Source organism: Oreochromis aureus, linkage group 22, assembly GCF_013358895.1.
Source record: "Oreochromis aureus strain Israel breed Guangdong linkage group 22, ZZ_aureus, whole genome shotgun sequence".
Classification (NCBI taxonomy): Eukaryota; Metazoa; Chordata; class Actinopteri; order Cichliformes; family Cichlidae; genus Oreochromis; species Oreochromis aureus.
Genome location: NC_052962.1, coordinates 10820249 through 10848017, shown reverse-complemented (window position 1 = coordinate 10848017; position 27769 = coordinate 10820249). Strand labels below are relative to the sequence as shown.

Below are 27769 nucleotides of genomic sequence, written 5' to 3'. Positions count from 1 at the left end.
AGGATATGAATGGTGTGGATACTGAGGGTGGATTTTCCTTTCTAATAAGACTCGAAGCTAATGAAGAGCATGTTCGTGCTGAAACTGAAAATAAAACTGCTTTCTGACAGAATCTATCATTTATGTGGCTAGCTAGGATTAAAACTTGATCTCACCTGAAATAATTATAGTCATTTCCATGGCACAAAAATAATAACAGGGCATTAACAGTCCTGTTAACCAAAAATTTCATCACCAGTAAATACCAGTTTGGCCTGTGTGAGTTTAGTGGACAAAGTGGTTTGGTATTTGCTAGCTTAAAACAACGACTAGATTGTATAAAAGAAGTAAACTGGTGGCGTGAGCCATTTTAAAGTTATTTTTTACCCATATAAAAGATAAATGTAGCCACCGCACAACTTTTTGCTGCATTTCAAAGCCAGAATGGTTAGAATGGCTTTTGGTGGCCTTTGGAGAACTTTTCTTTTTAATTTAGAAGATGGGGCGTGGAGGAAGAGGATTTAAAGTCAAAGTTAAAGTTACCTTTAAGAACAATGAGTCCATTCGAAAAGTATTGGTAAATGGGCTGTGGCTATGCTGGTCTCTATATTATCCATTCTTTTTTTTTTGCATAGCATTTACGAACAATTTGCAGTGTTTACCCAGTCACAAACCAATGACAGCGCTACCACGCAAGGTTTTGGCTTGCTGTCAAGAGCTATTTTGCATTCAGTGTCTTGCCCAAGGACATACTAGCATTTGGCGGTGCCAGGAGATCAAAGTGCCAAAGCTGCAATGAGTGGTCCAATCAATTTACCATCCAATGGGCTTATTATGGTCACCTCGTTAGTCATGTCCCTACTAAAACAATGACGTTACCGCAGCCCCGTCACCATTTATACCAGTACTTAGGGTGTGGGTACCGATGTAAGCGGTACAATACGACCCTGACAGCAGTGACACCCACACAAGGTTGGAAAAAGAAAGTTACACAACCAGCTTAAATGACACCAAAGCATAGCTTGCACAAGCGGATGTGACAGCACTTTTAGTGTGCATGTGCCGATAATGAGGGCAAGAACCGTGAGCATGATGGTCTCATGAGCCCAAGCTACGATGTAAAGTTGACATTTATCTCTCAGTCTTTTGAATTACAAATGTAAAAAGTAAATGATTTACAAAACAATATAAAACATGGCACATGGTACATCTTTTTTGAACCCTTAAGAAATCTTTGAATATATTTAGCAATTCTAACTTGTACTAAAAGGCCAGTATTAGCCTGTCACACAAATGCTGGTGTAATTACACAGTAATTACACTGTAATACATCTAATATGTTGCTATATCTGCAAATTGACTTTGACACTATATCTGACATGTGATGCGTTTGAACCACAACATAATACAACATTATGTAAGCCTAAAGCTTTGAAATCAGTTGGATTAAAGGTAACGCCAGACCAACATCTTTCCTTCTTTGCTGGAAGTTAATAGGTGATTAAGCTGTGTTGCCGTGTGGGCCATAGGGAGCCAATTGATCTGATCTTTGACCTCTAACTCTGATGGAGGGGGTGGCTGGAGGTCAGGCCTGTAAGAGATACCCTCTTTATCCTTCCCCCAGAATGGCAGCTCAAAGCTCGGGGAGGCACACAGCCAGGATCCGAGGGTCTCTAGCCCTCCTCCCCCCAACTTGCAATCTCACATTCATACGGTCAATATGAGCCAAAGAGCAAACACCTCTGTGGCCCTGTGATGCTTTGACCTCAACTGAATAGCTTTGATTTTCCCAAGGGTAGCTTATTTTTGCCATTAATAGATCCTTATTGGATGAGCATAAAGCAAATATTGTAAAGAAGAAAAAAACTGGATAAACAATATCTGCTGTGGGTGCTTTGAGTTGATCCTAACTCCTCCAGCTCAGTGATCTCTGTCAGTTCTTAAATGAAGACTGGGCTGATCCTTCTTTCACTCAAGGACTTGTAGGGGATTTTCGGCAGAGAGGACTGTGTAATGCCACTTCTCTTTGAGGTATCCATTGAAGTCAGCACTATTGCATTAAGCTCACTTGTCTTCCTAAGGGCACCTTTTCATCATAACCCACACACATACACATCCCTTCCCTCAAACTCCCCCTTTTAAGTTGAGGTATTGTCTTTAACAGCATTATAACGGTATCATTCCTCTCCCACCGTGAACAACAAAGACAAGAAACGCCAAATCCTAGAACACAGCAATCTGCGTGTGTGTGTGTGTGTGTGTGCGCACACGCTTTAAAGCAATGCTAATGGGCCCTAAGAAGCATTAAAGTGACCCCTACTGTAACAAAAGAGTTAATAATCCGTTTAGAAAACAATCAGATCCCCGGCCATGAGAAAAGCCCCCCGCTAAGTCTTTCTGTAAAGAGGAGGAGGAGGGAATTCACCTTTTTTTCAGTCAGCAATCTTGTTGAACATGGCTTGTTTTTATCGCGCTCTCTATAGGGAATGATGGAACAGTTTATAACGGCAGCTCTCAGCGAATAAAAAGACAACAAGACTTGAGTTTCCCAAGCAAACAACAGTTTTGACGGATTCAAAGTGACCCCAGACCGCTCTAGGTCAGGGTTTGTTATCAGTGCCATCCACTGCAAATGAGCCCCATTGGACTTCTAAAGGAGCTGTTAACAAACAAACGCTGGCTCGCCCGTTAATTGCTAATGATAGGCTTTTTGTCGTGGCTTTCCCCTGTGGGTCGAAATGTTCAATCACCAGGCGAGCTGCTGTCAGGTCAAACTGCCACTGATATAATAGGTGATATAAGCCATTAAGAAATGACATCTCCTGTGCTGTATGTCAAATATCACCGTTATGAGGGGGGAAAGTGTTACAGAGTAAAAAATAAGTTCGAGCTCAGTGTGAGGGATCATTTGACTGCTGGATGTATTACCCGAGGCTGGCAGGCTTATCTGTTATGCATCAGAGTGATCCATCTGTTTTAACATCAGGTCAGAGCTGAATCTATCACTGCTTATCTTTGCTGTCAAGTAGGTGAGGACAGGTTTTTCTTTATCTACCTGCAGCTTGTCCTTCCCTCTTCATTCTCTGCAATCTCCGACATCCTGGAAATTGATTATGAAGTCAGCAAAAGATTAACTAATTAGCCAAACTAACAAGCTGAATGAAGAAATGTAACAATCAGATGACATCATTTTTATTTATTTCCAAAGCATATCATCCTTCATTGTGTCATTTTTTTCTTAAATGTGATTGGAGAGTTTATCCTTTCTCATTTCTTCAAGGAATAAATCTACTTGAAAGCCTTGCCTAGTGCCTCTAGGCGACTGTTGTTGTGATTTGGCGCTGTACAAATAAAAGTGAATTGAATTGAATTGAATTGAATTGAATTGAATTGAATTGAACTGAATTGAACTGAAAGAAGATAACCCTAGAAAGAGGTTTCTTATTTACATTTTGCACGAATGGTGAATGGGTTATCTTTCATGTAGTGTTTGTTTTGTTTTCTTTGTTTTTAATTTTTGCAATAAAACATAGCAAAAGTAAAAGTGATAAAAATTCCACTGATTTTTTTTATGTTATTTTTGTAAACACACCTCCCTGGGCCTGATTCTGCCAGGGGTTTCTTTCTGTTAAAAGGGAGTTTTTAATAATAATAATAATAATGCATTGGATTTATATAGTGCTTTTCAAGGCACCCAAAGCGCTTTACAATGACATTATTCATTCACGCTCACATTCACACACTGGTGGAGGCAAGCTACGGTTGTAGCCACAGCTGCCCTGGGGCAGACTGACAGAAGCGAGGCTGCCATATCGCGCCATCGGCCCCTCTGGCCAACACCAGTAGGCGGTAGGGTAAAGTGTCTTGCCCAACGACACAACGACCAGGACAGAGAGGCCGGGGATCGAACCGGCGACCTTCCGGTTACAGGTGCCCTTTCTCAACCCCCCTGAGCCACGGTCGCCTCCCACTGTTGCCAAGTGCTTGCTCATAGCTGTCATAGGGCTGTCTGATTGCTGGGGTTCTTTAGCTATTATTGTAGGGTCTTTACCTTACAATATAAAGCACTTTGAGATGATCGTTGTTGAGATCTCGTGCTATATAAATAAAATTTTATTCAATGTTAAATGCACACGCATACACATAAAAATTAGAAAAGAATATTATTATTAATATTAACTCACCACAAGATTTGTCGGTGGATCCACTGAGGTCAGTAGATCAATCCCCAGATCCTCTGCATGTTCGTGTGTCTGTAGGCAAGGTACTCATCACTGCAGCCATCTGAAGTTGAGTGTATGTGTGTGATAAGCAATGTACTCTGTAAACACAAGCAGTTAGCCTACTTAATTTAACTGAGTGCATTTGTCTTCATTTATACTTGTTTTTGAAGTTGAATGGCTGGTTATCTGCATTGCTGAAGAGTGCAGTTCTGTATTCTGCATTCGATTTTATAATTTGCCCCTGACTTTTCTAACCTCCAGTGGATGGTTAATACTTAACCTTAAATCACTAATTCTGTTGGGGTTATTATTCCAGTTGTGTTGTGTTCAGACTGTGATACTTGTGCCTGTGCAGTTTGTGGTTTTTCAGTGTTTACATTGTCAACTACACTGTAAAGGTTTAGCTGTGAACCGACTGGTTGTTCAAATGTTAGTAAAAACCAGTGTTCTGTAGCTGTGAACAGACATATGGACTGGTTCTTATATAGCATTCATACAAACTCTTTTCTCTGTGCTTAAGACTTTCTATCTAACACTCACACTCAAATACATAAATATATAAATAATGTAAATATTGTGTACAAGTAAAAAAGTTTTCACTTAATAATTCATAGTGGAATTTATTTGTTGTGAAATTTTTCTTATAAAACTTGCTAATCTAAAGCTTTTGTACTAAACCAGGCAAGTTTTCAATGTAAGCTCACCAGCGGCTAACTTTAGCATACAAACCAATAAGATCTTTATTGACTCTTTCTGTGTAGATTATGCATTACATGCGTGTACTGAAATATTCTTGGTATTAACATATCTTTCCCATTAACTATGTGGGTTTGAGATTAAATACAGTGTAATATGTTTCAGCTTTGATTGTATTATGTAAGTAGTTACTATATGAACATCTTACCAGCCCATAAACATGCCCCATACTGTGAGCTTCAAACTGTGATCTTATATATTTATAAATCATCCATTTCTGGTCACACATCTCTAATTTGTGTATTTATCTTATAAAAGATGGAATTAGCCGCTGGATTATGACCCACACGATAGTTAATTCGAGTCTTGAAGCATCAAGATAAATCTTCAAGCCTACTAGCAACTTGTCAATCACACGATAATGTTGTGCTCCACCTCCACTGGAAGTCAGGTGTCAGCGATAGGACTGACGCCAGTCTGGCTGTGTTCTAGTACTGGTAGTTGGAAAATCAAAGAAAAACATGATTTGTTTGGGTACTCAGCAAAGTATAGTCATTATTCATGCAACCCTGGTAATACAAAAACGTCACTACTGCGTGTTCCTGCATACATGCTGGCCAGTGTTCTTGTGTGTGGCTTTTTTAGCACGTTACAAATACACACCAGTGATACTACAGATTACAAATTCTATAGTTTTGCTGCTTATTGTGCACACTGTCTGCAACATGGATTGTGAAATCAGAGGTTATTGGGGCCTCTTGAACTTTCTGAGTTGGAAATCTGATTTAAGGGGACATTACCATGGGAAAATTCGGACTGGAAAGTCGGGATTTCTGAATTCATCTGTGTTTACTCTTGTGGAGTTTTATTTGGAAAGACTTAAAACTAGCAAATAAGACCATAAATCCATCAGAAATGTATTTAATGAGGTCATAGAGCAAGGGAGCTGAACTGGCATTTTACCATAGACTTCTATTCAACTGGACCGCTGTTTGTAAGCCGAGGAGTCGCCCCCTGCTTGCCATCAGAAAGAATGCAGATCCAGGTTTGAAACCAGGAAGTGACGACTTACTTTTACATACAGATTTTATAAAAGGCAGAGAATAACACTGTGGAGTTTTTAGTTGAAACATACTGTAAATATAATTTTACTACTAGTTTATTCCACTGTAGGACATTTTGCTCCAAATAAAATGGTGACATGTGGATTTTGAATCATACTACCGATATGTACAGGTTTAAAGTACTAATTTAAGACGCACATACAGAGAAATTTGGACTTTCTCCTGTTTTGGTAGATGTTCGGCCAAAGTTACTAACCATCAAACATCAGTAATGACAGCATACAGTCATGGCATCAGGTTCACCAATAATGGTGTTTGAAAAGTGTGAAATCCTCATGATTGTTCATCACTATATCATAGAAATATGTTTAAAAAACATTTTAAACATATCAAACAACATAACAAGTAAAAACATAAGTAAAAATTGAAGTTGGAGAAGTGCATGAAAAGTAAACTTTGTCCCACTGCCAAAGATCCTCAGAGTATAAAATACTGCAGTGCAATCACTGATATTACACTCGGTGTGTGTACATTTGTTTTTGCTGTAATGCTACTCCCCCACACTTGTAGACCGATGACTTTTGTAGATCATTTTCCTTTAATTTTCTGTCACTCTTGCAAATGTAGGACTCTGTGAACAGCAAATCTGAGGTCAAACAGTATCTACGAATGCCAAACAAGTTAATAATTCAAACATTTTTGCATCACTGTTGCCACCTCTCCTTTGTTGAACTGTTAGCAAACACACAGAAAAAAAAAGCTTTGTGATGTTTGGAGGCTTCTTCATTTTCCCCGCTGCAAATTACCCAAGAGGAAATGGCCAGTGCGAGTGGATTGTGGGGACTTTATTCGTCTGTTTCCTGCGGTAAGTTATTCCTTTGTCTGGGCCGAGCTAATAGCAGGGAATGGGATTCAAATAGAGTCAAGCTGCCTCCTGAGATCCCTCAATCCACCGTCGCCATAAAAAGAGGTCTGAGGCCAGTCTAAATATTTGGTAGTCTTAGCAGGTTCATGTTAAAAGACACACACACACGCACATGCACGGCGCACACAAACGCACAGGGTGAATGCACAAGCAGGCCGAGGCTGTGAAGTTGAATGGCATAGCTCAAAGCCTTCCTCCCCCTATCCCTCCCTCTTTCTCTCTCGCTCTCTCTCTCTCTCTCTCTCTCTCTCTAAACCGCCAAACCATTCTCCCCCTTTCTCCAGCTCAGAGGAATTCATTAACTGCCTCTCCACAGAGACACTATGGAAATCAGGCAGCTACAAAGGCAGAGAGGGAGAGAGAGAGAGAGAGAAAGAGGGAGAGAAGGGAGGGAGGGGTGGTGGTGGTGGTGATGGTGGTGAATGGGGCTATATTATCCTATTAGATGGTGGATATGTCTCGTTTCCCTCCCCTGTCATGAGAAAAACATTAATTTTAAGTGAGGAAGGGAGGGAGAGAGCGGCAAAGATTGAGAGAGAGAGAGAGAGGAAGAGAGAGGGGGGCGGGGGGGCGGAGGGGTGGATGGTGAGGGTCTTTAACATTGCTCTTTTATCGAGCTGAAATGGAGAGTCCCCTGGCTCCATTTACCTTGGCAATGAGGATAGAGGCGCTCTCCATGAATGCCATTTAAAATGCCATGGAGATTAAGCATCCTCTCTCCCTCTCCCTCTCCCGCTCTCTGTTTCTCACACACACATATGCAGCAGCAGCAGCAGTGGCGGCGGCGGGGCTCGTCATAATATGTGTTTAGGAAAAACAGCTTTGAGATTCATGAGTAAAGCTCTCTAGGTGCCAGCGCTGAGGAGGGAAGAGAGCGGAGAAAGAGAGAGAGAGGACCATCACTTAGCCAGAGTGGGCTTTAAGCACTGTAATTAAATCATTAGACCCCTCTTCCCTCCCCCTCTCCCTCCCCTTCCTCTCTCTCCTCTCTCTCCTCTCTCTCTCTCGGCTCAGCCAAGCTCATCAGGAGCTCAGAGTGTGAAATGATGAATCTGTATTTATAGGGATGGAGTAATTACAGCGCTAACCTCTGAGGGGACCCAGGAGGGCCACAGGGCCACAGAGCAGGGTGCAGGGTGCTCAACCTCATTAGCACTGCCCAAGTGTGCGTGTGTGTGATAGAGTGTGTGACACAGTGTGTGAAAGGAGGTGTGTGTGTTCAAAGAAGCACAGTTGCTGTGTGTTTTGATAGTTAAGCCTGTCAATGAGGACACATCAGCCTGCCTCCTCCCATACGTGAGGGTCCATTTTTATACTTTCTCCCACATAAATATGGTCCCCCCACCACCACCACCACTTTTCATCTCATACCTCAAATAGCAGCTTTAACATTTCTGCGACATCTGCAACTGATACCAAGGGCCTAGCAGAGTACAGTAGTCTATTCTTCTCAGCAAACATCTGTCATTTTCCACTCCACAGCTCCCGTGCGCTCCGTATCTCTGCCATCTCCTATCATCTTCGATCTCTGTCATTACCTCCACTCTCCTTTATCTCCACAGCTCTGAAAAAATATGCTCCACTGACTTCCGTCGATAATCACGGGCATTCCTCGTGGATCTGGCCGACCATATCAATGCCTCCTGGCCCATCTGCTGGACCAGGAATGTCCCGGCATACCCCACGAGTCAGCAATCAAAGCACCGAGAAATGACACCAAAATACGGAGAGATTATTATTATTATTATTATTATTATTATTATTATTATATTATTATTATTGTAGTAGTAGTAATTAATGAATTCATTGTGCAGGACACACATACACTGCGCACACATGCGCGCGCACACACACAGGTTACCTTTTCGGTAGACACAGTGAAGACTGTCGAAATTAAATCACACACATCAATACACACGCACACACACGCAGACGACCTGGGCTAACCAATGCACTAATCGCCTGCCCCGGGCATAGGAGGAGCTTGGTGCTTAAGTAGGCTGCCAATCAGTCACTCAGCTCCACATCCAGAAGCTCCTGCGGCCAGACGTACGCATCAACTCCGCACTCGAAAGTGCCAAACTGCTCCTGAGACACAACTCGGTGGAAGTGAAGGCTGACAGTTTCTTCTTTTTTTAAGTGGGGGTTATCCTGTTTTTTTTTTTTTTTTTTTTAAACAGTCCCGCTTTTTCTCTTCTTTTTGGGGGATTCCTTCTTTCTTTTCTTTTTTTCCTGCATCATCTTTCTTTTTTTCGCACTTGTGACTTTGGGAGAGATTTACTGCACGCGTACTCCGGACATGTCTTTCCCTCAGCTGGGGTATCCCCAGTTCCTCAGTGCCTCCCATGAGGTGTACGGAGGCGATCGGCCGGGCTCTGCCCGGGAAGGAACCACCGAGGGCGGCGTGAGCTCATCAGCGACCGCCGCGGCTGTCGGCTCCATGCTGGGGATGTACGGAAGCCCATGGGCAGCTCATAACTACAGTGCCTTTCTGCCGTACAGCGGAGCCACAGACCTCGCCCTCATTTCCCAGATGGTGAGAGATGATACACTTCAGGTGTTCATAAGAAAATAGTCAGGCTGAGCTTTTCACTGTAATGCGTAAATACAACATGAACCATTTAAATGCGCGGGTCTTTCGTTTTGTTTTTGTTAGTTTTTAAAGAGAATTTGTGTGAATTTTATTGAGAAAAATTAATAATTAATATTTAATTATCTATGTGTTAGAGTTATAAATACTTGGGTGAATTGCAGAGCACTGAATAGCCACATAACACAAATTAACGATCTCTGGGAGCGTGACACTAAACTTCAACTTTAATTTGAGGTCATGGTTTTTGAAAGCTTGAATATAATATTGTTTTGTTTTTTTGTTTTTTCTATAAATGTGGACCTGTCTACTGTGGCAGGCGGCACGTTTTAGCATAAAGGCATTTATCAATATTGAATTAAATAAAAATCAAAACAAAATAATATTGTAGGCCTAGATCATAGAAATTTGCAAGCGACCTAAAAAACACTAGGGATATTTGTTGTGATCTGTGTCTAATTACTGATTTTTTCAAATCTGTATGTTTTTGTTGTTGTTGTTGTTGTTGTTTTGTTTTCTCACGCAAAAAGTTTTTGCTCCAAATTTCTATTTGGATTTTGCTGTTTACATATTTTCTGAACTTGAGGCGCAAATATCTTTGGAGTTGCTCAACAAGTTGCCCCCATTTTTTTTCTCCCAACAACATTCCAGGGCTCACAGTATGAGCTGAAGGACAGCCCGGGGTCCCACCCAGCTTCTCTACCTGTTCACACCGCCCAAGGCTTCTACCCCTACGGCCAGTACCCGTACGGGGACCCGTCAAGGGCCAAAACGGCCACAAGGGAGACCACCAGCACCCTGAAGGCCTGGCTGCAGGAACACCAGAAGAACCCTTACCCCACCAAAGGAGAGAAGATCATGCTTGCTATCATTACGAGAATGACACTCACACAGGTGGGCAACGTGGGATGTTTTCAGAGCTCAATTTGTATAAAATGTTTCAGTTCAGTGGTCTTTCTGGCACCTTAACAGCACACTTTGGTGGGCATCAGCCTCCAGGCCCACTTAAAATAAATCACTAATCATTATTTTAAAGGTTTTATTCTTCATTTTAATGTCCTTCAATAGCACTGCTATTTGTTATGAGAACTCAGTTGGCCCACATGTGACTGTTTTTAATAACACCGCATTACACCTGCAGAGAAAAAAACCCTCAGTTCAGTTTTTTTTTTAATCTGAGCTCGGGAATAATAAATGAAATCAAATGTCTTTTTTAAATGTTTTATAATTCCCCATCTACAGATTTCAAACCGCAGCATCTGAATAATAATGCTTAAAAACGCACTTTTCTTTTACAGGTGTCGACGTGGTTCGCGAACGCCCGCAGACGCCTGAAGAAGGAGAACAAGGTCACCTGGGGCCGCAGCGCCGAGGACCGGGACGGCCGCATCTTCAGCAGCGACAACGAGGACGAGCACGAGCACGGCAAGAACGGCAGCGACGACGAAGATGAAGAGGAGGAGATAGATTTGGAAACCGTCGATATCGAGAGACCCGAGGAGCAGCGCGAAGGGGAGCGTGGCTCGGCGAGGGGGGAGGCCGAGGCGGGCCTGTCCGCCGCCGAGCAGGCCTCAGAGTCGAAGAGCTCGGAGAGCAGCAGGACGCTTTCTGCGGAGGCCCTGAGAGGAGCCGAGGCGGGTGTTTCTCTCGGTAAATCGCCCAGTGTCAAGCTTCCCGCGGAACATTCGCCCGGCAGGCAGGAGTGCCAGAGACCAGCACAGAGCAAACCTAAAATCTGGTCTCTGGCTGAGACCGCCACGGCGCCCGACAGCTCTAACAAATCTTCCCCCGCGGCCCATGCGCACCACGCGGCTTTGGCCTCCACCGGACACCCTGCCTTACTCCCGGGTCACGGAATATACACGTGCCAGATTGGCAAGCTGCACAACTGGGCCAACGCAGCTTTTCTGAATGCCAACTCTCTTTTGAACATGAGGTCGCTCCTGGCAGGGGCGCCGGCCGGACACCTGCCCGTCCACGGCGCAGTGCCGGCTGCGCGTCGTGACGCACGACCGGCAGCGGTCGGCACGGGAACGTCGGGTACAGAAGACGACAGCGATGTAGAGTCATCAGGGAGCTTCAGTCCAAAAAGAGATGGTATGGGCCTGATTTCAACGCCTATCATCATTATTATTATTATTATTATTATTATTATTATTATTATTATTATCATTATTATTATTATTATTATTATTATTATTAAGTGAAGTATTTATAGGACTTGTTCAGTTGAATTACTCAAATGGCGACAACAGCAGCTCTCCTTCCTGCAGGGCAGTTTCACTTTACTTTCAAAGGTAATTTCACGAACACCTTGTCACTCACTGTTTTCTTTCCTTCCGCAGATGAAGAGAGCGACCACAGGCCCGATTCCCTGAAGTCCCCCTTTCAGATGATCACTGACAGGTGATTTCAAATCAATTTTGGCATTATAACACCATCAGCCTCGATTTCTTTTCCACGTGCCCCACGTTAAATGAACCTTACAGCAAGAGGTAAACACTGTTACACCTGACTGGTTCGGGAGGCAGAACTCGGCACATAAATCATACGATTGAGTCCCCACTTTAACGCCTCGTCAGGCAGGAGTCTGATATATTCTGCACCTCTCCCTCCCTCCCAGCCCTCCCAGCCTGCCCCCCCTTCATCCTCCAACAATGAGCTATCGCCACCTATGTCATTTAAATAATCTGCCGCTATTTATTCACGCCCCCCCCCCTTCACCCCCCCCTCTGAATGAAGCTAATGTATGTCAAAGAAAGCCCTGATGGCAACATCATGAATGAAGCAGAGCGTGAAAAGACATAAAACAATTTACCTATAGTGGGGTTTTTAATTTGCATAAATACAGCTTAACACCGTTTGAAGGAAACAAACTCGAAGTGTTAAAAAAGTTGCTTCGTTAGTTTAAACGAAGGATTCTTTTTAAGAGTAAAATTGCCAAATTTGTTTCAGATAATATAATTATAATGTCTAGACTTTATTCACCTCTGAGCAATAGTTTCCTCTTCTTCTCTTTCCTCAGACCTCACCACGGGACAGCAGCACAGCGAGTTCTGACAACAACAATATGAGAAGAGAAAGAAAAAGAGAGGAATAATTTTATTTAATGGAGAACAGTTTAACGAAGGATATTTTTTTGGACTGGGTGGCCTGTTGTAGTATTACTGTTTAGCTTCCACATGAAAAAGAGATGTTTGCGTTTTTTGTTTGTTTGTTTGTTTTTTTAGTCTCTGAATCACTTGTATTTCTCTTTTATGTCCTCTTATGTCCCCCCTCTGTTCCTCTGTTGTGAATGGAAACCTTGGAAAAAAATTGTAAATACAGGATATGAATTTGTCTTTAAAGAATATATTTTTTGGGAACTAAATAAATGTCATTATAGCGCTTTATTACTGAAGAAAATCCCACCACCTGTATTTAATAAGAGAGGACCGATTTCCTGCCAAAGAAATCGAAGAAAAAAGGGCAAAATGCAGATTAAGAAGCACTGTAAACTTACTCAACTAAGCACCCATTATTATTAGTATTATTAGTATTTTTTTAGTGCCTGAATTTAGGATTTTTATAACATAAATTTACAATAAGTAGCCAGTACAATACAGAGAGTGCAATTAATGTATGCAGAGAAATTCCCCTTTAGTAGGTTTTCCTTCAAGAGCTCAAGTGAATTACAGAGTATGTGGTATGTTAAGGGTAATTATATATCTATATTAATATACATATAATACAAATATTGCAGTGAATCTCCAGCTGACCTCGTCGTCCCTGTGTCTAGTTTGTTTCACACGAACCGTGCAGTGTCAGCTCCTTTATTTTTTAAACTACCAGGAAAGTCAGTTTTATTGAAACCTGCACTCTCGCCAACAAAGCTCGAAGACTTATGCCCGCGCCTTGGAAGCCACTGCAAACGCTGCGGAAATTGAAAATTGAAGATTTCCAGGACCTTGTGAACCTGCGCCTGTGCTTTCAGCCCAGGCCTCCTCCCTTTAATGTTGGATTATACCCCTCGGTGCCACCACTGCCGCCTCTGAAATATGGATCAGACGGAGAGGAAAGGCCAGCAAGCCAGTATGGGGGCAGCAGCTCACGGGGGAGGCGAGAGAAGGGGTTGGGGCGGTGGTGGTGGGCTTGTGTGTCACTTTGTGGCATCCTTGACGTTCACAGGCCCAAAGACAGGGGGGTGCATAGAGAGAAAAAGAGAGAGAGAGAGAAGATGGTGGGGGGTCTGAGAGCTGCTAACGGCGACTGTTTTCAAAGCTGTGGTCCGATGCTTGGTTTAGCGGCACAGTTTGGGGCCTCTCAAGGGGCCCAGACAGCTCCAGGTTTATGTGCAGATAAAATTTAGATTGACGTGTTTGTTGAAGTCTTTGCTACAAGTCTTTGAAAGTCTGATATTTAAAATTATTAACACTTACTAGTTAGATGGAAGAAGGGACGTGGACTTAGCGAGGGGCTATTAAAATGTGGCCTGTAAAGTGTATGATGAAGTTTAAGCAGTGAAGTACTGCTGAAGTCTATAGAAGTACAAATTTGGGAGTAAATTTGGTTTTAAAAAATTACATATATGGAAAGGTGGAAAAATCTATATGTGGCAATATGTTAGATAGCTGCTTTCTGCCATCCAGCTGAACATCAACAGTTGATAACAGGACAGCAGCTTGTGCATTAACTTTGATTTCTTTGTTAAACTGTTTTGTGGAATGGAAATGAATCTAAATGGGGTCCAGATTGGGCATCGAGCAAAAATACAGTTAGATGGTAATCTGAATGTAAATCGTGCTCTGGAAGGAGAGGAAAATAAAATCAGAGCCACCAGGTTTGTGAATCTGGAGATTGGCTCAATGCTGCCACCTGACTCTCGGAGAAAGTAGAGCACGGCTGCCCCCACGGTGGTGTCTGCACCACCTCTCAGGTACGATACGCAAACCTTTGCTGCAGGATCGGGTTTTGAAAGCCGAGCAGCTGCTGGAACTGTTGTTTGCAAAGAGCTGACATCCTGACATCCATCCAATCGGAGGCGAAAAGCACAAATTTGCAAATCTGGTCATTTTTTATTTTATTTTGATAAACTGGAAAGGTTTCATCTGAGACATAAAATACATGAAGATACACTTTTTTCTTTTTTTAATTGACTCTTCACTGGACTTAGACACAAAGCAGTGAGGAGTAACCCTAATCCAGGCATCACATACTACTTATTATGAACTCTAGTTTAAAGACCACAAGTACTATAGTTTTTTCATCTTTAGGACCACAATCTGAATAAAGACCAAAAATGCCCATCACCATGGTATATATATGTTTTTCTAAGTCAGACTGTCTAAAAAAACAAGTAAAATACTTTATGATCACATTATAAATTTAAAATCTTATATTTGATCTATTGTGCTCAAACATCACAGTTTGTCTCGTCTAACTTTTATTAGATTATCCTAAAAATTTGATCCACGTTTAAAAAACAATATAGGCACAAGTGATCAAAATCTGAAATTTTACATTAGCCCTTTTTTTTATAATAATTTTTTTACAATTATCATTATATTAATGGTCGAGTTTAGTTCAGTTATTCTGTTGTCTCCGCTGAGAAGCTTTCTCTGGCTGGCTCCCGAGAAATCATCCCCACAAAGAACAACATGAAACAGCACACATAATCCTCCAATAAGAATCACTCAAATTTATATGTATATAAAAAACACACAAAAAACTAAACCTTTCATTTTTAAACTGAAGCAAATTTATGGCCCATAAACGGTCTTAAAGGAGTATGTTAGCCGTTAGCTGACTCAAAATCTCCCTTAAAAAACATCTTTTCTGATTTTGCTTTCCTGTGGACAAAATATAAAGTGCTTATTATCTCAAAGAGATGCTGGCAGGCAAATTTTGCCACTCCTGGAGAAAGCCAGGCCATTTTTTTGAAACCTGTTTTTTAAGGTAAGCTACCAGGCCGCCGAGTGTGGTTTCATAACGATGTTGGAACCTTGCCGTAAATCTGACGTGCGTACGAGGTGTGGGGAAAAAAAGAGGAGCGTCGTGACTGGTGACGCTTTCTCAAAAGTCTGCACGGCGCTCGTCTGTCCCTCTGCTTTCCCACCCACGTACCCAGAGTGTCAGCAAACGAGGGACGGAAAGAGCAAATTTAAGTCTAAAGAAGGCAAATGAGGGAGGGAGAGATGATGCAGCGAGGGTTGTCATTGATGTGAGAGCGGCGTGGAAGGGAGCCAGACACTTGAGGCCATTTTCATTTCCTCTGCCAGCTCTGACAGACTGCCATCAGCACCGCTGAGGAGAATATCAGCCGCTCTTCTCGCTCGCACACCCCTTCACTCTTTCGAACAATATGTTATTCTTTCAGAGTTGGAAATCAGTGAGCTTAGCATGATGGGGCTGAAAATGACATCAAATGGCCTTTTTATATCTGTTACACGGCGTGTCCAAAACATGTTGCGTTATGAAAGGAGTGGAAAAAGCAGTGCAGATCCAAAATATGATTAGGTTTTTCTTTTCTTTTTTTCTTTTTTTTTGTTGTGCCAAAGCAAACTCCATCAGAGTTTAGGGTCCAAATTGTCCTGAAACTTTTCGACTGGTAGAATCCAACAGTTTATAAAAAGAAACACAACACAACACAAGACTCTGTGTGCGGAGTTTTTAGAGTCATATCAACTCCTCAAACTCTCAGTGTGAGCAGAGTCTTTATTGGTGCTTTGGTATTCTGATATAGGCTCTTTGGTGAGTTCTAATCCCCATTAATAAGGCAGATTATGGAAGGGATTTGGCTTTGATTTGCGTGTCCCACTGCTCTTTTCTGTCAGCATCTCACTCTCTCTATATATATCCTCGCGTTTCCTTTCTCTCTGCTCCTCTGTCGTCTTGATGGGATGTTCAGGGATTGAACAATGATCGCCTCCATGTGTCATCCCCCCTCGTAGCCCCCCCGTCATCACTCTTTTGCCATCCTCCTGTGATTATGCCCACATGTATGAGGGCTCCCGGTCGCCTGAATAGATTTGTTAAAGGCCCCCAGTGGATGAGAGAGGTCCAAGCCTCGAAGCCTGGCCCTCGTGTGCAGGTCTATCCCCTTTTCGAGGCACTCGGCATGGGGGTGAAATCCCCACCGGTTGCCCCTTCCTCCTACAGCGGTTACCCCTCTGCTCCTCCGCCACGCAGAGATAATCGGGCTTATGTAAAGACGACGTGCTCTTTTGACAGTCATCAGCTCATCAGTGATCCAATCGAGCCCAAATCCGCCATTGTTCACCCCTCAAAGTGTCTCAAATCCGCTTGTGCAGGAGAGAGGGCCTGCACTCTTTATCCTGCCAATCACTCCTGACATTCCTGCCACAGTTGCCATGGCCTAGGGTCAGAGGTCGTGAAAACAGAGAGCATGAGCTGACTTGCGGAGAATGGCGAAGCGCCGAAGGAGGGACTCTCTGCTCAACGGCCCCATTGGTCATCCAACGCAGGGGGTAAATGTAGACAAGTTAGGACTCTATAGCCCCGCTGAGAGGGCCAGCCGGACAGAAAGGGACATGAGCAGGGGAGGAGAAAGAAAGGGGGGATGATGAGGCAGAGAAAAAGGCCATGGGAAGAAAAAGAGGGCAAGAGAGGTGTGTGGGGGAGAAATGAGAGTTAGGGAGGGTCAGTGTTTGATTGCCAAATAGGCTTTACAGAGCTTGACCTCAAGGGGCTTGGAGAAGAAAAGGACTGACACGCGGTTAAAGTCCCTGGAGAAGTAATAATTAACATGGTAGTTAATATTTGTGGAATTTTTAATGGACTTTCTGCATGTAAAACTCTTTAACACTGGAGCTCAAGACCAAGCTACAGAAAAAACAAAACAAAACGATGTGTGTGTGTGTGTGTGTCTGGATGCTAACTGCTGAGCTGTAATTTGAAATGGAAATGTACCTCCCAATGCAATGAAGCTAATGCATGTCATCGCAGGATAAGCGGGGCACTGGGTTAAATCTGTTGTAATGTTGTCAAAAGAATAATTTTCTGTACCCAGTGTATACGTAAGTGAGCAAATGTTTAGCCTAGACAAGATATCATAGGGAATTTAGACCATTCACTGTTCCTCCGCAGGGATTAGTGGAATTAAGCATTCGCACAAAAGCAAAGTATCAAAACTCATGGGTAATTCAACAAGCTCCACAATACTGAGTTTACAGAGTGCTGCTGCTTAGCCTGCTTTATTGTCGCGTTGCAGCTGCGAGTACCGTACAGACAAACAGCAAACGTCGCCACTGCCTTTAAAAAGCAGACAAATTTAATATACAGGGGGAAAATACACACAACAAATGCTATGAAAGAGTGGGAGTGATAAGTCTTTTCTCTTGTTGTCTGCCCATTCACAGCAATAATCTGAGAGAGGAAGCAGATTAGGAGCGAAGGGGAGGTTTGCGGTAGGGTGTTCGCATCGATGGCTCTTTTCAGCCATTTTGAAACAATGTTTATCCACGGGTTTGTTATAGCGTCAAAACTTAGCTTAGTTTACTGCTGGGAGAGTCCTAAAGGCGGGCTGAGGACTCACTGCGTCTTTGTTCAGCATCCATTGAGGCACGCTGGTGTGTTAGAGAGGGGCGGAGAACCTGCCCGAAATATCAGATCTTGGGGATTTCTGTAATTTGTGCCACCGTTTTCAGAATATCTGGGAAAATGTTGTGGGGACTCCGCGAATGCTTGTTGAGGGTCTATGTGGATATCGCGAACACCATTAACCCATGATTTGACTTTTTGTAGTGAAAAATTACTTTTGTAGCATGGAAACAGCTGGAAAGCTATACTAATCAGTTTTTGTTTATTAAGCCATGAAAGCCTTGTGTACTTGATAAGAGACAGTAAGAAAGTAAAAATTCCAATACAAACAACTTCTGTCTATCACATTCTAGACACAGCATCAATTTAAATGGGTCTAATACTAAACTACAGAAAAAAGGCATCTTTATGAGCTGTAATTACCCAGATAATTGCTTAAAAGGGACCTATTAGTATGGTGGCCCAGACAGATCAAATGCACTCCGACTTAAGAACACACGAGCAAAAATAGAAAAATGCTGGAAAAATACACAAAACACAACTGAAGTTGAATAAAACAGAAGTGTTTTTGGAAATACATCAATGTGACGGAACAGCTGAAGTGACAGAGGCCAAAAGAATCAAAGGTTTGTACTGAGACATGCTCTCTATCACGTTATTGTATCTCTGAAATCACTTTTGTTATGTTTTGTGAGGTTTGGGTATTTTTTTTATTATTTGAGTTGAGTTGAGCATTGAGTACCCCACAGACCAGTTGTACCGCATACTTTTAACCCTGCCTCTAGCTGACAATATGCTCTCTGCAGGTAAATGGGCACTCTGTAGCTACCAATGAACTGACAAGCTGCTACCACAGCTGAACCATAATTTCCTCTTTAGCTGGATTTTGCTAAATGTAACTGATAAGAGCAGTGGTGCACTCACCTGTGTGTGAAATAATTGAAACCTGGAACCCCTCAGTATGGTGGACATTGATTTTTGCTTTCCATGTCAACCAACCTTGAGCTTTTGCCATACTAGTCTACTGTGGCACATTTGCAGACAATGCTAATATGGTTAGCATTTTTATACAATTTTTATACAGTCATTCTTATTCATTTTTCCTAATGGAGCTCTTGGCTTCAAAGAAAAACAAAAACTCATGAAAGCTACTAACAGACTAATTTGTAAAATATTCACCTGGCAAACATTAGCATTAGAGGTGTTATTACCCTGGTAATTACACATGAAAAACCAATGATTTAATATAATCGACTGTGACTTACATCCCTTTCAATAACTACAACACTACACTGCAGCCTCAGCTTATCAACACACTTTATGGCTAATTAAGGTTAGCTGACTAATGCTAGCAGCATTTCACTTTCTGTGAAACAGCTAACCCTCCAAGAAAAGCTACTTTCTGGTTGCTCCCTTGCCACAACCCTAACTGACCTTAAACATAACACAAGAAACATAGCAGGTGCAGTTGGTGCTCGATTTTAGCTTCGTGATATTTTGTGTACAAACTGAATGCAATATATATCAGTCATATTAGGTCATACTGCTTTTAGACAAGTTACCTGTTATACAGTAAAATAAAATGACTGAAGATATTTCCCCCCAAAATTTTCAATACAGCTCGTGACATTAGCAATGTTAGCATTGTTAGCATTGTCACTGTGAACATGTTAGCATGTTTTGCCTCAAACTGCAGCACTGCCAAGCAAACACATAGAAAAGCTTTCCATTACCTCTAAATTGGAGGTATCTATTTTTAAACAACATATTTTTAAAAAATAGCTTAAAAAATACATTTAAATTCATAATAAAACGATATCACGGTATCTGGTAAGATAGAGAAAGACAGGGTGAAGCCCCCCTCCCCCCCTGCTGTCTTTACTTTGTGAATAATGATAGATGGCTCATGGGTCACATATCTTCGCAGATTAATTACACTTGAGATGCATGCACGTGCATGTACATACACTGTATCGTTCTACCACACACACACACAAACAGTTGCAGAGTAATGTGAGTCCTCATTCATTTGCCCAAGTCGTTTAGGGTAATAGAGCTTAATGGAGTGCATTAACCCTGTCCAGCTTGCATTTCCCCTCCTCAGATGTGTGTGTGTGTTCACGCACATGCACAGGGAAAGGGGAAACCTGCCAACTGTTTATCTGCAAGAGACACACACACACACACACTGGGGGAGTACAGATCTGGTTTCCCACTGTCACAGATGCTTACCCGCCTCTCCATTAGAGATGTGATTGGAGTGGACATAGAAAACCAGCAGCCTTGTTCCCATAGGGGCAATCTGAGGAAATTATTGCCCAGCTCCTCTCCGGGGAGTGTCAGCGCTCCAGAAAGAAGCACTTAATCGACTGCTATCACATGCGACTTCTCTGTTGGCTGCATTGCATAGGTTTTTGAGGCATTTGGTGTGGATTTATACTAGTGAAATGCGTTTGATGACACGTGATCAGTCATGGCACACAGTAAGGCTCTCACGGGAGCTGCTGAGCTCTCTAGATGTGGAATGCAGAGATCAGACAGTTAGCAGCATTTCATGGGAAATAGATGATCAGTGGAAATGAAGATTGATGCCATAGTTAATATCTTTTGTCTACCTAAACCCATATTTCTGTTTGATGTGTGGATTAAAACTTAAGATAGTGTCATTTCTGAAGAAGACTTTTTTTTTTTAAATTAATCTTTGCTGTATTAATTGTTTGGCCTCCTGCACTTTGATAGCATGATATGCTTATTGGGCAGAAAAACCCCAAACAAACTGGTGTAAGCTCAGCTAGGGTAGACGCTGCTGGTGGTCAAATTTCTTGGGAGGTCCGTCCATGGATGTAACATGAAATCTGCAACCACACCCAAGTGGACGGCATGCAGACAAGCAGATCTACTGTGTCATCTTTAGTCACTCACACAGTTGTGGCTGACCTCCTCACCCTGGTCAATAACAACTGCAAACCGAGCCTGCTGCACCCTCAGGCTTACACCACCACACACAAGCAAATACACACACACAGGCACCACCAGCTTTGTCATAAGGGTGTAATTCTCTAGACTGCCAGAGGATGGCAGCTGAGGTCTAAGCTGTGGAACTGCAGCAGCCGACACACCAGGGAAAATGTGAAATAGTGAATCTGTTATCATGGTATTCCCCCTCATCTGTGATTCTAAGGTGGGCACATCGGTGCAGACTGATTACTTTGTGATGTTCTGATTCATTCTGAAATTTAGCCTTGGTTATCTTGTTTACCATTGAAATAATAACCAATATCCCAGGTTCTGTGTAGCAGCTCAAAAATACTTCTAATATTTTAATTATTCAAGTTTATCCCACTTTGGTTTGAACCAACCTAAAACACAGCTATGTAAAAAAAAAAAAAAACACACACACATGAAATATCTTTCCTTCAAAAGAAAGAAAGAAAACCGAAATATTTAAACTGAAATATTTGATTTTCGCACAATTTTGATACAGACTCTGAGATCTGTGGTAATACCAAATAATGAGAGAGTAAAGCCTGTCTTTAGAAAATACAAAGCTTTAATTCAGATAATAATGCGGGTCACATAGGTTGAGTAATTGTTTTGAGACCAGTAGAGGGATATAAATGAAGACAAACCAAGGCAGTCCATGAGAGATAATGGACAAATAAATACAGGATCAATGGGCAAGTTAAGGCAGGTTAAAGTGTTTGTTAAAGGCTCTATCGGTCCCTGTGGACTGAGGCTTGTGGAGTTGAATAATGTATGTCCGCTCCCGACGTAATGAAGTGGAAGTGATAGGGAGGAATACGGCTGGCCTCCCAGGGCTCAACGCAAACTGTACACACTCTTAAGAGCTTCCTGTAGCCTAAACCTGTCTCGCTCTCTGCCTGTGTCTGTCCGTGTCTACCTCTTAGACTCTCTCGCTCACACACACACACACACACACACACACACACACACACACACACACACACACACGCTGCACATTGGCTAAGAGGGTTAGCTTGTCTCTGTTCCTCTGTCTTACATCATTGATGAGGAAGGCCAGGGCATTTATAGTATCCCACTCAGAGTTCAGCAGCTCCAGATCTTCCATGAGGCTCTTATTAGACAGGAGCAGAGAAGCAGCACGCAGAGATAGCATGGCTGCTACTCAGTGGTCAGACAGGTTACTTGGTGTTGGCAGCCTTGTTTGTGGATCAGGTCGAGCCTGGCTTGCACTTGTACTTGGTTGGTGCCATCGTGCTTAACAAGAGGCAGCCTCTGTAGACCGTGTCTTGTGGTGGAAAAGAAAGGGCTATTTTCTTTCCTCATGATCCATTTATTGCTTATCCTCTTCTGTCCTCTTCTTCCTCCCTGAACATCCCTGCTTTTTTCTCAAAGAGCAGTAGCATGGACGTGAGGTGGAAACGTTACCTCATGGTACCCTCATTGTCATTTGCCTTGCTGGTTTAACACTGTGAGACAAAGAAGTCTAACATAAAAATGTATTTTATTTTCATTATGTTTTACTTGACTTTACAGTTTCTCAAGTCTTCATTTTTTAAAAGTGGTTCAGATAAAACATTCCATATTTGTAGTTACTTTTACTCAATGATTTTTTTTCCTTTAGCACTTGCCATTGTTAGCTAATTGTAAATAAGCCAAGAAGGAGTGCAGCAAGGTGAAGAAAAAAAAAAGACAGGCAGTGCAAAATCATTAAAAAGGTATGTTTAAGTCATTATCTCTGCTTGCCTTTCTGTAAAAGTCACTGTACGGCACTGGTGTAAAGAAACATTAAATTTTTCTGTCAAACTTGTGAAAAAGGTGTTAAAGAAACAGCCTAACATTCAATGACTTGTTTTTTTTCCTATAATGTTAGCCTATTAACTAAAAACAATTAAACTGGTGAGCTTAGCCTAACAAAAACACTAGAAACTATAAAATGGGGAAACAACTAACCTTGATCTGTCCAGAGACCAGTGGTAAAAATGTGCCTACAAGTAAGTCTCAAACTAACTACTTAGGATGTTTATGTGGCAAATTGTTTATGTGGTCACTTTTACTATTTGCTCACGCAAGCATGACTGACATGTAGATGTACACTATAAAGACTCATATATACCATTTTCATGTAACTTGGAGCTGATTAAAACAATTCGATTGGTTGCTAAAATTATTGTGCATTAACTGTTGATAACACAAAAAGGTAATTACCATTTAAACTGTGAGTGCTGACAGAGGTAGCAGGATTACCTGTGAAGCGTACAGGGCAATATTCTCTCTTCAGATTCTGCCAAATATGGCAAAACTGATCAAACAGCACTTCACAGTCCAAACAGATACCGTGAAAGCAACCCGAGTGTTTCTGAAGGCAAGTCAGCCACCTGATACCAAACTTACAGAGCAGCTTTTCAGTTATTAAATACAAAACGGAAGGCAGAGAGATCCACAAACAACAAATAGTCCACCAGAGCATCTCATGGGAGGAAACACAGCATGTTGTGACGACCATGAGTTCTAGCGTTTAGGCATTCATTGGCTGCAAAGGACCATATATTAAAAATATGGAAAATCAGTAGATTTATACTTAAAATGATTAAAGTCTGCATTTCTGTCACATCTTTGATTTTTGGTAAAAATTTTCAATTATAAAAAGTGTGTGTGGCAGGTGGCAACTGGCACATTTTTGCATGTAATGTCTACACCATGTAACTTTGTTATTGTCATTTCATCGAAGTAAAAGAAACACAAAACTGGTTGGGATCAGTAATTTGTTTGTGATGCAGAAATTCACATGAACAAAGAGAAAATATATATATATTAAAATAATATTTTGAGATAAACACAGAAAATTAATGATGAAAATTGGTGAGACATTTACATGCATTTTCATGACCCTGCAGACAAATTATTTTAGTTTTCACTGTGGTGTAAAAAAAATGGATTAGAGGGATTCTGATTTCATTCTGGGACCTCCAGCACCAACCACTAAGAGCTAAAACCAAGTCGAAGGCTCAAAAAGCATCTACATGTTAAACAGCGATTAAAATTGCATAGATTTCATACTTTAAGGTGGAAAATGTTCAAATGGGACGCGCTGTGATTGAAAGAAGTTGTGATTGTAGTTGTTTGGCCCTCCACTGCAAACACTTTGTGCGGTACTTAGCCCTCCTCCTCTCACATTAACATGCTTCTATCATTAACCCCCACGCCCCACCTACTGCATAATAGCTAGAGCTGGATGCAGGAGGGAGGAAATAAGAATGTTTCTTTTCTTTTTTTTTCCTGCGGAGCATCTTGAATGAATGATTGATGTGAGGGGAACGAGATCAGAAAGACATAATCACGGTCTAACGAACGCAGAGCCTTAAGAAATATATACCGCAGGAATGCTATGAATTTATAAACAGACCATATATTAATATATAAGTAGCTGGTTGAAATAACAGAATCTGTTGTGTCTATCTATGTGCAGTTCATGCTTTATAATCATTATTTGTGGAATACTCTGGTACAAAGCTTTGAAAGTTTAATTCAGGCTCTGCACAGTCTCTTCATTCAAATAAACGTACAAGTTTTTTCCCCGTGTACCATCTCAAACAAACATTAAACACACCCGTGTTCATTGTCAGCGGATAAACAAATTGCCATTTTCCTTGAGTGACGTATGTTTTGTGTGAAGACGTGCAACGCCAGAGCAGGGAGATAACTTCATTTCCGAGCTTTGAGCACAGATGAGGGCGAGACAGTTAGTCCGTGTTCAGTATATGAGCACCTTTCATGGGACAAATGGAATGTCAATCAAGAGCCGGTACACAGATGCTTTCTCCCTTGTGGGGACCGAGATGCTTTCTGGTGATGCAGCTCTGTTGTTCCAGCCTTACTCTGGGTGCACTGGGAATATTTTGTCCTTTTACCCCTCCACATCCCCTCGCTCCATTTCAGATCCCCTGACTATTAACCATTTCTTTAGCTCTCCAAGTTTGCCTCCTCGGGTTTTTCCTCTTCTTCACATCCATTTCTTCATGTTGGATTTTTGCACGGAAAGTTTTTGTTTTTTTAAAACCTCTCCTGTCTCCCAGTGTAAGAGACTGTGGGAAAAGAAACAAAACAGGTGAAAAACTCGAGATCTGCACTAAGGATCTTGACTCCCAGAAAATATGTTCATATACAACCAACACGCACAACAAATATGTTTTGAACGGAATCCAATTTATCTTCTTCTTAGATTTAGGCTGACATTTCTTGCAATCTGTATCTGAATCTGTGACCCTCTTGATGCGACATTTCTCATGGTGATTTGTTAAGATTTAATTTTCAGAATGGTTAGAACAGATCTTCAAAGTAACTCCAAGCAAACCATAAAGCTGCACGTGTACATCCACAAGGAAGTAAAACTGAGACATAAGTTTGTATGAAAGGCTGCTCCTGTTATTGTTGCTATGACCTCTAGACCCAGTTTAAGTAAGGTGAGATATTGAGTAATTTTTTTAGAGAATGTCAATCTCCTAGCTTGAAAATGTCACTATAAATTTTCAGTCTGGCTAAAAGCATTGAATGTGGTTAGAATTAAAAGTCTGTATTTAAAAAGTGGACAGAAGTTCTGGGTCTGAAAACCAGTACAGAGGCGCTTTTGTGCTGTATTCTTTCTTATGGCCAGAAGGGGGCGACACCTGTCACCACAAAATTAATCTATGTAAAACTGACACCTAGCTATCTTACTATGTAGCCTTCATAAACACTTTCCTGACCAGTTTGTGAACTTTAAAGTTGAGTGTTCCGATATGTCAGCAAATATATTTATATTTTGTTGCCTCAGCTTAAGTTGAAGAATTAAAGTGGTCATGCCAAATATTGACTTGTATATACTGAAGCTGTACAAACTCCGTTTTTGCTTTACATACTGTATTTCCATGTATGTTTGCACATTTTTCAATAAATCGCTGATGATGATGACAGTGATGATCCTATATAATCACCATTATATTTTTCTTTTCTTTCAGACACACGAAACAAACTTAATGAACCCTAATATTTGTTATGTGCAGTTATCCATTTACTCACTTACCCCGACTCGGTTCAGGTCAGCTGGTTGTTGTGATTAAGGCGTTCCAAATATGTGTTGCTAACAGGGAAGTTGAAGGGGTCATCTGGTGGCCAGAATATTCAACATCATCACTCCTAACACGGCTGAAGGGTGTTTCTTCCATCTCTTCTTTACGTTTTTAATTTTAATTTATCGGCTGATACAAATGCAGATACCAGTCGATTGGCAAATGTCCAATAATATCTGCTTGCCTATAAATTAGTCAGGCTCTACAATTTTTAAAATAAAACTGTATTTATCAGTTACATAAGAAGATGTTATATGTGAGATTTCTGTAAAGTTCTAAAGTTGCAGAGATGGTTATACTGGTTGCATTTATTAAAGATAGATTCAACATCCAATGTCTGTCCCATACCACTGCATGATCATTTGCAATATTTTATTTTACAGAAACAAAAGAAGAAAACAAAAAACAAAATCACCACTCTTTCTGCCCCTTCTCCTATCTTAAAAATTTGCATACAGTCCCTAATATCTGTCCTTCTTCTTTTCTTTCTTATACATCACAAAAGTTCTATTCTGCCATTCTGCCACAAATGTGTACCCAAATATTTTGGTACAATAAGCCTCTCTGTTATCCTCACAGCCCTTTCACACCTGCCCTTTTCCTCCTCCCCTATGAATGAAAAGTGGGTTGAGAGAAAGAGAGAGGAAGGGGAAAAAACCGTTTCCACTTCGTTGGGGCAGCTTAAGAGTTTGTTATTAAAAACATGACAAGCCATTCAGCCACTAAAGGTGCTTACTCAAGGGAATGCATGGAATGTTTATTCTTTGATTAATTTGCTTGGAGGAGACCTGAAATTCCCCCACTCATGAATATGTGGGTGACAGCGAGATTTCTCCGTGGTGACAAGTTATCTAAACAACAGGGCAAAACGATTATGCTAATATCAGGTTGTAGTCATCAATCATCCCGTGTCAATGTGGTGTCAACGCATCACGTTCCCGATCCCACCCCCTCTGGCCATGCTGTGCTGTGTGCCAGTGTAAATGCGTGCGTGGACGTGTGCAGCTGTGCGCCTGTGTTTATTGAGAGAGGAGAATTGATCACAACTCTCTTTACGCCTGGGGACTCTCGGGAGCATCGCTGCGCAGAGCTGTTCTCTTGGATAAGAGGCGAAAGGAAACTGGGAGGGAATTAATTAGGAGTGAGTTTCTTCATCTTGATATGAACACCGAGCTACAACACACACACACACACACACACACACACACACACACACTCGCGTGGAGTCCGGGCTGACGTCAGACAGACGCGCCTTAAAAGCCAAAGAGCGCATCACGGAGAGATGCGTGGTTTGATCACACACACAAACTGGCGTTGGATTGTAAGAGAGCAGGGACACTTTAAAGAGCAGGAGCAGACTGGTGGATGAGGTGGAACTGCGGGTGAAGCCGAGAAGTTACTTTGAAAGTCCGTCAGCGCTTGTGCGTAAAATGAAAGCGCTGCGTAAATGTCCCCCTGTCCACTTTTGGACGAGATGGTAGATGAAATTCCAATTTTAAAAAAAGAAAATAACTGGAAAGTTGACCGGAAAGTATCTCTGAACTAGTGTCAGGGCAAAATAATTTAAAATATTTTTTTTTTTAAATCTGCGTTTGGCACGGATGCTGCTGGAAGTCGCTCCACGTCTGCACTCCACTTATTTCCTCTTTGGTCACATTTGAACC

General features: G+C 41.8%; 1 protein-coding gene across 2 annotated transcripts; it reads left to right on the top strand.

Annotated features, from left to right (window-relative positions):
• The first annotated feature begins 8934 nt into the window (after positions 1-8934).
• On the top strand, positions 8935-12877 carry irx1b (iroquois homeobox 1b). Of its 2 annotated transcripts, XM_031741745.2 has the most exons (5): positions 8935-9423; positions 10129-10371; positions 10776-11574; positions 11823-11883; positions 12503-12877. In XM_031741745.2, exons 1-5 carry the CDS (start codon positions 9187-9189, stop codon positions 12549-12551), a joined length of 1389 nt encoding a protein of 462 aa, XP_031597605.1. In that variant the 5' UTR covers positions 8935-9186; the 3' UTR covers positions 12552-12877. The 2 variants fall into 2 exon arrangements, with proteins under 2 accessions (XP_031597605.1, XP_039461866.1); XM_039605932.1 differs by lacking the exon at positions 10129-10371.
• Positions 12878-27769: the final 14892 nt, after the last annotated feature.

Coding starts and splice junctions, on each gene's coding strand:
- irx1b (XM_031741745.2), top strand. CDS start 9,187: ATGTCTTTCCCTCAGCTGGGGTATCCCCAGTTCCTCAGTGCCTCCCAT. Junction 10,372..10,775: donor CGAGAATGACACTCACACAG/GTGGGCAACGTG, acceptor TTTCTTTTACAG/GTGTCGACGTGGTTCGCGAA. Junction 11,575..11,822: donor CTTCAGTCCAAAAAGAGATG/GTATGGGCCTGA, acceptor TTCCTTCCGCAG/ATGAAGAGAGCGACCACAGG.